This window comes from Phyllostomus discolor, chromosome 4 (genome assembly GCF_004126475.2).
Source record: "Phyllostomus discolor isolate MPI-MPIP mPhyDis1 chromosome 4, mPhyDis1.pri.v3, whole genome shotgun sequence".
Taxonomy (NCBI): domain Eukaryota; kingdom Metazoa; phylum Chordata; class Mammalia; order Chiroptera; family Phyllostomidae; genus Phyllostomus; species Phyllostomus discolor.
Window position 1 is genome coordinate 192,835,212 of NC_040906.2, and position 12,677 is coordinate 192,847,888.

The 12,677-nt window shown below is 49.4% G+C and overlaps 1 protein-coding gene across 6 annotated transcripts in view; it reads left to right on the forward strand.

The window, feature by feature from the left end:
- The first annotated feature begins 11,407 nt into the window (after positions 1-11,407).
- Positions 11,408-12,677, forward strand: part of PHACTR2 (phosphatase and actin regulator 2) — a 222,349-nt gene continuing 221,079 nt past the window's right edge. For 2 of the 6 annotated variants that reach the window (XM_036024810.1, XM_036024813.1), the window contains exon 1: positions 11,408-11,748. In XM_036024810.1, the coding sequence (XP_035880703.1) occupies positions 11,541-11,748 (208 nt within the window). In that variant the 5' untranslated portion in view covers positions 11,408-11,540. The remainder of the gene's footprint in view (positions 11,749-12,677) is intronic. The other 4 variants (XM_036024814.1, XM_036024811.1, XM_036024817.1 and 1 more) reach the window with 4 other exon arrangements.

Here is a 12,677-nt window from a genome sequence, read left to right on the forward strand (position 1 = left end):
TGACCACCCACACTGCCCGGCTTCCTGCTGCTCTCCTGGCTGCCTGTGAGATTTGCGGTGAGCCGCTCTGTGGAGTTGAACAGATGAGCCCGGTTCTGGGCTGTGGTGCATTTGGGGCTGGCTCTGGGGTTCTCCAAGGGAGGATGCTTCCACCCTGTGCTTGCTACCTGCCACCACGTCCTCGAGAGCCCAGGAGGACTGCGCACGGGCTCCCACAGTGCTCTGCTCTCCATGGCCAGCTCCCTGCCTTCCCACGGTGGTCACCTCCTGCATGCCCGGGATGCCTCCACGTGGCTTCTGAAAGTGGTAGCTCTAAGTAGTAATTCTTTCCATTTATACGCGGTGGAAGACAAAACAGTGTTCCCCCAGGGATCTCCACTCCTAATCCTCAGAACCTGAGCATTAAGTTTCATGGCAAAGGGGAATATAGATTGCAGGTGGAATTAAGGTGGCTAATCAAGGTTGAAATAAGGGGGTTAGCTTGGATTACCTGGGTGAGGCCCCCAACACAGAATCATAAAGGTCTTTAAATGGGAAGAAGGGGTGCAGAAGAGTCCCAGTGACAGGGATGGCATCGTGAAAGAGATATGACGGGTCTTGGCTGGCTGTGAAGACGGAAGAGAACCAAGAGCCAAAGAACGGCTGCAGCCTCTACCAGGGTGTCCAGCCTTCCGGCGCCTCCCTCCGGTCCACACTGGTGGAAGGAGTGTTGTCTTGGGCCACACATGAAATACACAAACACTGACAAAAACTGATGGGCAAAAAAAAAAAACCAGGTTTTAAATAAATTTACAGTTTTGTATTGGGCCACATTCACAGCCACCCTGGGCCACACGCAGCAAGCAGGCTGTGGGTCGGACACCTTGCAGCAGCTGAAAAGGGCAGGGATATGGATTCTTCCCTAGACCTTCCAGAGGGGACACAGCTCACCTTGATTTTAGCTCAGTGAGATGTATTTTGGATTTCTAACTTCCAGAACTGTAAGATAATAAATGTACGTGGTTTTCAGCCACTAAGCTTGTGGTAGTTTGTTACGGCATAAGAAGAAACTAGTACATTCAGGTGAGCTCCCTGAATTCCTCGGGCGCCCTTGCCTGGGTTTTCAGGTGGCAGCTCCCCGTGGTCACTTCTTTAGCCTGCACAGGTAGCGATCTCCCAGGGGACTTTGGCATCCAGGCCTGGCCGTTCAAAGAGACAGGTCTCTGTGGTTAGTAATGTTGGCTCACGTGAGTGGCATCTCCGAGTGCCTGGGTGCCCATGTCCCTGAGGACAGTTCTGTGAGTTTGCACCACAGGCCGTCTCCGGAATTCTAGGGGCTGGGGTGTGACTGTTTCTGGAGTCTGAGCCCTCCTGGATTCAGAACACCTGCTCCCCTTTCCTCCCAGGGAATGAGAACTCAGTGCCAGGAGTAGGGATATACTTTTACCTGTAAACCCTCAAAGCTCGGAGGGTCTCACGAACCCTCTCTGGTGACTGCTCTTGAGCCAGTCACTGATTTTCTGAAGGAAGGTCACCCTCGGAGCTTCCAGGAGGCCCCGCAGCCCACTCCGCAGAAGGTTCCGTACAGCGGCATGGAGTCCCTCCCTCGCTGAGGTGGCACATTGGCCTTCCTGGGGGTGGGAGTAGAGCCAAGGAAAAGAAGCCGGACACAAAGAGTTCATGCAATATGTCCATTTGTGTAAAATTCTAGAAAAATGCCAACTATTCCGTAATGACCAAAAAAGCAGTTCAGCAGTTGCCTGGGGCTGTGAGCACAAGGAGGATGGCCTGCAATTCGGAAGCAGGAGGTGTCTTTTGGGTGATGGAAGCTGTCAGTGTCTGGACTGTGGCAATCTCCCCAGGGTGTCCGCCTGTCAAAATCTATAACAGTGGCCCTGACCAGTGTGGCTCAGTTGGTTGGGCACCGTCCCACAAAGCAAAGGGTTGGCGGTTCAATTCCCGGTCAGGGCACATGCCTGGGTTGTGGGTTCAGTCCCTGGTTGGGTCACATAGAAGGAGTAACTGATGGATGTTTCTCTCTCACATCGATGTTTCTCCTCCTTCTCTTTCTCCCTCCCTTCCCCTTCTCTGAAAGTAAATAAATAAAGTCTTTTTTAAAATTTATAAAGTTGTACATTTAAATAGACATAATGTATTGTGTGTAAATTAAACTTCAATGAAGTCGATATTTTAAAAGGGATGAGGTGTATTAACACAAGGAAAATCAAGGGACTGGTTAAAAAATAAATAAAAGTTTGTCCACAACATGGACAAATAGTCGAAGATTTCTCTTCACCCTAAAACTGAATGTTTGGTGTTGCTAGTGTGCTTTCTGCCTGAGGTTTAACATTTTGCTTTTATTTCTGTTGTCATGTTTCATAGACAGGAATGATGTCCTGCCACAATATGTCTTTTTAAAATAGCGAAAACCTTAGAATAGAGGGATGGGTGATCTTAAGATAATCATTAATATTTATATTATGTCCAGAGCCAATTTCACAGTTAGGAGTGAAATTCTAGAGACACTCCTGTTAAAGTCAGAGGGGGGGGGGAAGCTATGGCATTTATTATTATCAACTTTGCTGAAAATTCTGGCTAAAATAAACATATCAAGCCTAAATAAAAGTATTATTATTAACAAGGAGAAATGTACCCCCTCCTTTCCTCCTGTCCTCACTTGGCCCCTCCCTTCTTTTTGTAGATGATATTATTGTAGACTTAAAAAAAAGAGAGAGAATCAGCTCAAAATGCTTGGAGCTAAAAACGAATTCAATAAGGTACTAGGTTACAAAGATATAAAAATCAATAGCTTTCCTGTATATATGACTGGCTTGAAAAAGGAATTTAAAAGTCCATTAACAATAGCACAACAAAAAAAAGTGAAATAGAAACTAAGAGGTAAACGACAAATGGGGCAAATACATTTTCTGCAAATATGAGAGAAAATCATACTCTTCTCTCGATTTATAAAGTGCTCTTGCGAATCAATAAGGCTCAAATCCCCACAGAGAACGGGCACGAACAACCATTTCACAGACAGGAAAGACAAATGGCCAATAACGAAATGGAACAGGTGTTCGAAGTCTCCAGACTTTACAAATGCTAATAATAACCACAGATGTTTACCATTGTCTTTTTGTTGATCTAGAACATGTTTTGAAAATTTTTATGGTCCAAGCTGGCAAAGCATGATGGGTACTCTCAAGTACAGTGAGCAAGGGCATGAATTTTGTGAGCCACGGTGTAAATCGCATGCGATGTTTCTGGAAAGCAATTTCATTTTTTGTTTCTGAATTGTTTCACATGACAGTTTTTTGTTTTTTATGAAGTCAAAACAAAAAACGAAGGTATTTTTCTTTGTAATTTCTTCAATTACTGTCATTTCTAGAAAATACTTTTCTATCTCACATTTTCTTCTAACTTTTTATGGTTTGTGTGTGTTTCTTTTTAAATTAAACTCTTTAATCTGTCTCTATGTAGTGTATCTTTACTAGAGATGTGTCAAAGGAAGATTTTAAAAATAGTTTCCAAATACTCTGGAAAAAATTCAAACACTGTGTATTGACGAATTCCCATTGATCGGTCATAGTGCCTTTATGATGAGCTAAGATTTAGATAGATGTGATTTTTAGGGTTTCATATTCTGTTGCATCGGCGCAGTCATGAGCAAAGTGCTGCGTGGTTAGAACAGAGACCTGTGGCCCATCCTTTCTGCGCCTTTGTTTCTCCTCTGTAAGACGGCACGAACACGTTTGTGTGAGGGTTTACTGTGTTGTGGCAACACATTGAACACACTGAGCCTGGTGTCTGGCATGTTATACATGTTAAATGAATCTTAATATGCCAGCACCCTTTGTTTTCGTTATTACGGCTCTGTCTTGTTTTAAAACCATTGAGTAAAACGAGTCTTTCACATTTCTACTTCTTTAAAATGTCTGCTGATTTTACCACTTTGTTTAGTCAAAAACCTTTCAGTGGTCCGTGATTCATTGCTTTCCCTCATCCCCCACCTCCAATCCAAAAAAAAAAAAAAAACCATCCAGAAAAAAATTTGAAATGTAATGTAGACATGCCACTCTACCCCTCAAAGTCTTTCAGGAGCTTCCTTCCCCAGAGTTAGCAGAGCGTCTGGATCGCCCTCACCTCTCTGCGAGGCCTGTGCACCTCCTCCCCCTCGCTCATTCGTTACACCCTGGCCTCCCTTGCTGCTTTCTGTGGCTCGTTCTTCCTGCGGAGTTTTCACATCTGCCCTCCTGCAGCCCGCAGTGTGTCCTCTGTGCTCTGGGTCCCTGTGGTGCCTCATCTTCTAGGTCTGTGCAAAGGTCACACCTTCAGAAAGGCCTTCCCTGACTGTGCTGGTTAAAGGACCCCCCTTTCCAGCTATTTCCTATCAGATCACCCTATTTAGTTTCTTCAAAGTGTCATAACTGTGAGGAAGGACCTTGTTTGTGTGCTTACTTTTCTCCAGTCTCCTCTGCCGCCCTCACTGTGTCTCTGCGAGCTCCTGGGAGTCTACCCCTTCCCCGCTCACTCCCCCAGGACAGGCCTTCAGAACAGATCCCCTCACCAACCCCCGACCCACTGCCATGCTATTGTGAGAGAGAATATAGCAGAAAACTTGTCAAGAGGTTACATTGTCTTATTTCTCCACAAGGCCTTCTCACCAAGGAGTTAAAGGTAATTTTTATCTACTTCTCTCTCTTCTGGGAGTTCATGCTTAAACACAAACAAAACAGAAATCCCAAGTCTCAAGGACAACCCCTGGACTGCTCTGTTTGTTTGGGCCCCCCTCTTGCCCCCATGCAGCTGGCGATACATGAGGAAGGGTTAAAAGATAATTCTGTGTCTCCTACAGAAGGGTAGCCCTTTGCTGCGTGGGAGCCAAAGAATAGCATTTGAGCATTTTTTCTGTCTTAATGTGGGAGCAAAGGCCTCCAGACCGGAGAAGTTTCTAAACTCAGAACAATTTCCACGCAGGTCTCTGCCTGCTGCTCGTCTTGGCCGTTCAAGGAAACGAGGCTGGATTGTCTCCAAAGGGAAGGAAAGGGAAAGCGATTTGGTGGGAGTTTATTTTTTTTCTTTTTTTTTCTCTCGAGATATAATTTCCACACAGTAAAATACTCTCTTTACGGCATACAATTCTATCACTTTCGACAAATACCATTGTGTAACCACTGCCACAATCGAGTCATAGAGTAGTGCCATTAGTCCAAAGTGTCATTCTTTCTCCACTTCCTGGCAGCTACGACTCTGTTTTCTGTTCTCAGAGCTGTGCTTTTTCTGAATGTCACTGAAGTGAAACAATGCTACATGAAGCCTTTGGAGTCTTCCTTCTGTTACTTTGCACACTGCTTCTGAGACTCTTCCACGTCGTGTGTCTCAGTGTGCCACACATCTGCATTGCTGAGTGGTAAGTTGTGCATTGTATGAAAGTACTTATTCGAGTGGTTTCTAATTCTTGCAGACTATGAATAAAGCTGCTATAAACACTTGCTTCCAGGCTTTTTGGATAAACGTAACTTTTTATTTGCCTTGGGTAAATGCTTTTGAATAGGATTGCTGAGTCACAGTGTGAGTGCCATTTCACTTTAGAGGAAATTGCCGGACTAGTTGCCCAAGCAGCTGTGCCTTTTTGCATGCCCACCAATTGATGTTAGTGTTTTGAGGGTTGAATTGAGGAGGACCCCATCCCCAGGTAAGCTGGGTACTTCTAACCTTTTAACATCCCAGTGATGGGTTCCTTAGCACCCCCTCTAGCACACAGTCTCGGAGTATTGAGGACGTGGGAGAGGCACTGGTTGTCCCGGACACTACATGCCGATGCCTCGGAAGTCTAGGTGAAGGACCCCAGGGCTGACCTGGGCAGCCACTGGACTGAGAATTAGAGCAGTCTCCTCCTGTCTGCCTAACGCCGTAAGCACTAAAATTCTTGTTTGCTCCAAGGAGAAGGAATTAATTCTGGAAAATGTCTTTGGGCTAAAAATGTCTTTGGGCTAACCTTTACAGATAAAGCTGAGCTGGGTATGGTTTCTAGAAACAAAGAAATATACTACCTATTGTGAATGTCTTCGAGTATTGTGTTGAGCTTCCAGGCTATGCCAATCATTACCCTCAGCACGTTATATACATTACTTTTCAATCCTTAAAACAACCCAACAAATTAAATAGAGACATCACTTAGGTATCAGAATTGTAGCTAAAGATAATGGCTCTGATCTTGTTGCCACTCTGCTGTGCCCTCTGGCGGCCTTCTCTGTTTCAGGTCCCACCACTTCCCCACCCACTCTCCCCCAGGGGTCCAGACTCACCTCCCTGCTTCTCTCCACTGCTTACTGCCCTGGCCCCTGAACCTGGCATTCCCTCTGCCTGGGATGCTTTCCCTGCCTCTTCCTCTTTTTTCATCCCTGCCCCCTTTTAAAATGAATACAAATAACAGTGTTCACAGGACCATCAAATATCAGATAAGAAGTGTGGGCCATCAAAACTAGTTGCCTCTTGCTTATTGGTTTCTCTTTTCTTTTTTTTTTTCAATGTGACCTTAAATGCTGGCCTACTTTTACTCCATTGTGGTCCTTTAGCTTCATTTCCTTTGTTGTGAAGCCCTGTTTACTGCCTGGATTCCTTGCCTTTCTGTTATTTCATCTTGATCGTGTGTGCCATTCATTCTGACCTCTGCCACTTCCTTTCAAATATGACTTTGATTTCCCTTCTCTCATTCATGCTATACCAGAGGGTACAGCAGAGCGGCAACAAGATTTTATCTGCCTGTATTAAGGAAACAATATTGCCCGTGAAAGACACTCATTTCCAATGCCTTGATTTTGGAATCATTTTTCCTGAAAAACAAATGTATATGGTGTTTGTGTGTGTGTGCTTTACATATAAAGTCTGATAAACAGAACTTTGTGCGAATGTTGTGGGAGGGGAAGACAGCAAAATAAAATTACTGTTATAAAAGTAACCCACGTTAGAAGGGGATTGATGTTGTCTTCAGGAAATGTCTTCAGGACGTTTGATTTTAATTCGATCGCCACATCTGTTTGCATGCCAGTCTTGTCTAAAGACTGCGCGGAAGAAATACTGAGCGGTTACAAAATATCCTTCAATTCCCTAGTGTGTCTGGTTTTAAAAACTGTAAGTACCTTTTACTCTGCATTAAAGTATTTGAATAAAAATTCCTCCTCCCATAGGTTAAACCATAATATACAAAGAGCCCTTCACCTTGGCCGTGGCTTTAGGAGAGGCCCACCTGGCCCCGTGAGGGCAGAGGAAGATGCTGGCCACGGAGCAGGTAGAGTCCACACCACACCCACGCGCTCCTGTTGAAAGCAGAGGGCCCTACGCACCAGTGGGCAGATCAAGCTAGTTTGCATGTATGAAATGAATGATAAATGAATTAGTACATTTTCATTTGTATCTTGTGTCATCTTACATAAATTATAATTCTACAGAAAATGACAAAACAATCAAGTTATTTTTGGTGTGTTAAATGACTGTTACAACACTATGTAATTTAAATGAAGCCCTTTTTCATCTTCAGTTTTTATTTCTAGCGTTTCAGAAATAACATTTAATGAAAATAGCTGAATAAAAAGCAAACCGAAAGTATCTACAAACATTTCATTTTAAAAAACTGAACCTTATGCCTCCCTTTTTGTCAGTCTGTCAAATAGCTTATGTTTATTAAGTGCTGGGCCAAATTCTGTCCTCTGGGCTGAGGGACAGTTTTAAGGAAATAGAAATCTTACAGCAGGACTGAGACAGGATAAACAAAACTGGAAATAGACAGAACCCCAGATACATACGGTCACTAACCACTTTAGGGCTGCACACCCATGATGAATGGTATTTGAAAAGTGAATCCTCATCCCCTTCTTGTCTACCAGTTCAGGCTCGAAATTCATTCCCTCGCCCCACCCCATGACCCCCTGTTGTTCTCCAGACACACGCACCACAGTGTCCTGTGGAGCCCCGCTCCCTCAAACCTTCATGTCCTCCTCAGCCTGGGTGCAGTCCTTCCTCAGCCCGGGCACTTCTGCGCCGCAGACGTCCCTTCCTCCGAGAAGCCTTCCCCTCGGGCAAGTTCGGTGTCTGCTCCTCGGGGTCCCATGGCACTTTCCATGTACACGTCCCTTTGCCGCTTACCATGAATTACCCGGTAATTATTTGTTAATGTCTGCCTCCCCAAAGAGACTTCATTCATTGATTCATTCATTCAACACGCAGCAGTGCTGGGAGAACATAGGCCAGTCTGGGTACTTCCGGCCTGAAGTAGTTCGAGGGGAGTAGGAGAGACAGGCTAGCGCCCCAAAGCTACAGCCTGGTGTGAAAAGTGACACGGAGGTACACCGGGAACACTACAGCCCCGGTCAGAGGGGCCCTTGCCTGGTGTTGCGCTTGGAGAGCTTCGTGGTGACACCCTTGGCCTGAGGCTGAAGGATGGGTGATGGGCAGGCAGAGAGGAATGAATGAAAGGTGAGGAATGATGGTGCAGCGGGGACAGGGATGCGAAGGTCCCAGGAGAAGAGGACAGGAAACTACAAATACGCCCGCATGCCAGAGGGAGGAGTACGCATCAGAGCAGCAGGGAAAGAGCTCGGGCCAGGGCAGAGAAGTCCTGACATGCCACGCTGAGAAACACGCCCTCGAGTGTGTGTTGTGGATTCTTGTTTATGGAGGGGAAGCCAAGCCCTGTGAGCCTGTTGGAAAGACTATCCTGGGAATGAGATGCGGGCAGAGCGAAAAAAGAAGTGAGCCTGAAGATGTGGCCGTGGAGGAGCATGGGGGCGGGGGGTGGGGAGTATGGGGTGGGGAGGCCGATTCTCAAGATATTCATTTCAGAGGGAGAGTGGACAGAACAGGTTCGCAGAAGGGAGGGAGGCACTCCACCCCAGGAAGGTTCACCGCCAAGGGTCAAGAAACCCAGCCTTACGAAGAGAAGCCCGGGAGGCAGCTGGACGTTGGGATCCCGAGACCAGGAGAGAAGTCAGGGCTGGAGGGAGAGATTTGGGAGGCATCTGCGCATAGCTCAAAGCTCAAGATGAGATTTCCTAGGGGGAAAAAATGTCCAGTGTGGAGAGGAGAGGGCTAATGCTGGACCCCTGGGGAATATTTGGTGAGAACAGATGGAAATAAGAGGGCCAGAGATGTGAGTAACAGGAGGCAGAGAAGCTCCAGGGACACCCAGAGAGATGAGTGTCCCAGAAACCACAGAAGCAGGGTACAGGAAAGGAGCAGGTGGTCAAGGGTGTCCAAAGTTTCAGCCGGGACAGATTGAGCCCGACTGGAGAGATCCCCAGGACCTTTGGCAACTGCGTACTCAAAAGTGATCTTGGCCAAAGCAACTGCATGAGGTACCGAGGCCAAAGCAGCCACAATGCAGAGAGTGAAGGATGAATGGAGAAGGGGAACCAGAAGCACAGGGGACTAGCTCGTGGTTGCTACTCTCTCTCGAAGCTTGACTGTGAAGGGGAAATGCATGGAGGCATAGAGGGTGGGGGGGTTCCTTGAGGGCATGGAGCACCTAACCCAGTGCCTGGTCCACTCAAATACGTATTTACTGAATAAAAATTAAAATGATAAATTGCTGAATAAGTGAATAAGAGAGCCAGGGAAGACTTTGTGTGTTTTGAAGTATTTAATTACTTCTTTATATTCAGGAGAGGTGGCAGAGAGAATAAACAGGAGAGGAGAAAATCGGGAGGCCTGGAGGATGGCGGAGCCCTCATACAGTAAGCAGCAGGGAGAGGAAGGTGGGCTGAGACCCACACACAGGGAGCAGGGCTGCAGGCTCCAGAGAGAAGGCAGCTTAAGGGCGGGTGTCAGGTAAATGCTGGGCAAATGGACTCAGGAGTACAGACAGCATCACCGGGCAGTACGCAGGAGAGCCAGTGGTGATGGGAGAGACCGTTGGGACCCAATGCTGATTATTCAGGGACGGTGGGAAATCCGTCTAAGTGTCTTTTCAACCCTATCAGCAACCTATCTCCTAAAGCAATGCAAGTCCATGCTGTGAAGCAGACCTCTTTTTTTTTCCTGCCCTAAACAACACAAGATAGCAAGAAAGTGAAGTCACGTTTGGAGTGGTGTGAATTTTAAAAGGTGGGAAGGCAGGAACTATCGCCCAGCAAGACCAGGCAAGTGTGGCTCACTTTGTGGAAATGGACCTGTGTTTGCACAGTTTTCACAACAAAACTGGGAGAACCATCCCCTCCCCACAGAGATGCTGTGAGAAATTACAGGTGCAAGCCCTTTTAAATTATTAAGGGTGAATTGTTGTTATTACGGCCTAGTTGCTACAAAGGCCTTGGTGGGTATTACGGTACCCTCTAGCTTGCACCCCTTATTTTTGTCCCTCCTTTCTCTCACCTCCTCCGCTTGGACCCCCTCCGCTTTTATTATTTAAGGATAAAATATGTGCAGTGTCTGACCCAGCGCCTAGAATATGGGTATGGGTATGGGTGTGTGTGTGTGTGTGTGTGTGCGTGCCCAAACAGGTGAGTTGCTGTCCCTGCTCCCCCATCACCTCTTTCTGCTGACCATCTATGGCCTACACTCTACCCCCGGGGACATCTGTCCCTTGCCATGAGCTTCCAGGAATAGTGACTCTTGAGACTGGTTTACCACCTTTTAATTCTGCGCAAGTCCTAACTTGGGGGGCTAATCATCAGTCGATAAAGCTCAGGTTGTGAAATCACCAGCCACACCAGCCAAATCCCCACTGCCCACTTTGCAACCCCCCACAAGGCCAGGTGTCAGCTAGGCTGTTTGCAACCAGCACAGTTGGAAGGCCTGCCTGTCTGTTAGAAAGCATTGGCTCAGACATCAAATCTGTGTTATTTATTCAGTTCTCGGAAGACTAGTCTTTCAAACACGACCTTTGACTTTACCCAGCAGACAGAAATCCAGGCGGGTGGGCGACAAGGAGAGGGTGAGAAGGACTTCTCAGGGAAGGGGTGGCAGGACAAGGTCATCCGGCTTGAGGGACCCCAGGCTCTACCACGGCCCCCGCAGCCCCTTGGCCCCGCAGTTTCACACTGTAAAATGGATATGATCGTTTCTGTTCCACCACCGGGCTCCTGTGTGTGTGTGTGTGTGTGTGTGTGTGTACATGGCATTCCTTGCCTGGCCCCCGCCTCTGACCCCCAATAAATGGAAATGGTGTTGTTAACCCTGACCTTGCATCCCAGCTCCGGAAGCCCAAACCCCACTTCTCTGCAGGCCGGGTGACAACCAGCCAGAGAGGACCCTCCTGCTGTCGCCCTGCAAAGGGCAGTGGCCAGGACCTGGGGGGAGGAGCAGTCGGGCAGGTTCGCGGGCACGGAGGGCGGCCGGCACCGAGCCCTGCGGCTTTCGCCGGCGGGAGGGAGAACAGGCTGTAGGCGGCTCCTTCCTGTGCAAACTTTTCTGTCCTCTTCCTCCTCCCGCCCTCCCGACCAGCTTCTCGCGCCCAGAGTCCAGCCTCCCGGACCTTCGCTCCGCCACGGGGTCGCGGCGTGCCCGGCAGCACAGCGCTCGGCGCCGGCCCCACCCCACGCTCCGGCCGGCACCCGGAGGAGCCAATGGCCGAGGCGGGCAGGAGCCCGGCCGAGCGCCCGCGGGAGCCAGTCGCGCAGGTGGCGGCTGAAGCCTCGGAGCCCGAGGCATCCGCCCCGCCGCGGGCCCTACGCCGGCTGCCCGGGGACCCGAGCCCCCGTGGCCGCTCCCAGAGCGACCTGTCGTCGTGCTCAAGCAGGGGCCGCCCACTCCGGGTCCACATCACCGGCTCAGGTACGGGCGGCTCGGGGCGCTGGGGGCCGCCCGGGGCCCAGGGCAGGGTGGGCGCGGGCAGGGGCGGCGATGGCTAGGTGGCCAGCCCGCGGCGTCCTCGGGCACTGGTTTCGCAGACTGGTGGCGGGTGGGGAGGAGCTGGGGTAGGCAGGGGACGGCTGGGTGTGTGGGGGGGGGGGACGGGGAGGATGAAGATGAACTCCCCCCGCCACCCTCCTCCTAGGTTGCCTGCAGCCAGGTACCCTCGGCCCGAGATGCTGGAACCGGGCTGCTGCTGGTGCGCCAGGTGGGCGCGCGTCTCGCAGGGGCCAGCGTGCAGCCCGCCGGGTTAGGGAGCGCTCCTGCGGCTGTGCGGTGCCGGGAGCACCAGCTGCTCTGGCTTGGCCATCAGAAAGAGGAACCTCCTCTCGGTCTTGAGCGTGACTTTGTCCCTCGGAAGGGTGCGGTCCTCTCACTTCGGGGGCTGGGCCAATGCAGGTCTTTGAACCCCTCCGAACTGCTCGTGCTTCTGAAATAAACCGTTCTGAGGAAGGGGAGGTGCTGGTCAGAGACCTGGGGAAGCGCGTTTTTTCTCCCTGTGAAAACCCACGCAGGTGGTGCTGAGAGTTCGGCCGGCCTCTTTGCTCGTCTTGCCCTTCACTGTGTTGGGTAAAGCCTGGAGCCAGCACCTCTGCGGTAGCCCGGCCTGGCACCCGGGCTCCCCTCTGCGCGGTGTGCATGGCCAGTCCTGGGAGTGCTCGGTGCACGCGGGCAGCACCAGGAGCTGGGCAGGTGCTGCCAGCCCGGGGCTGCGCAAGGTGGTGCGCTTCATTTTGTCTCTCCTCTTCGGTATTTAAAGTGGGAATGAGAGTGTGGAGTTCCCACAAGGGGAGGTTATGGGGGTTAAATAATTAATACTTTTTAAATGCTTCGAAACAAGCATCATCCTA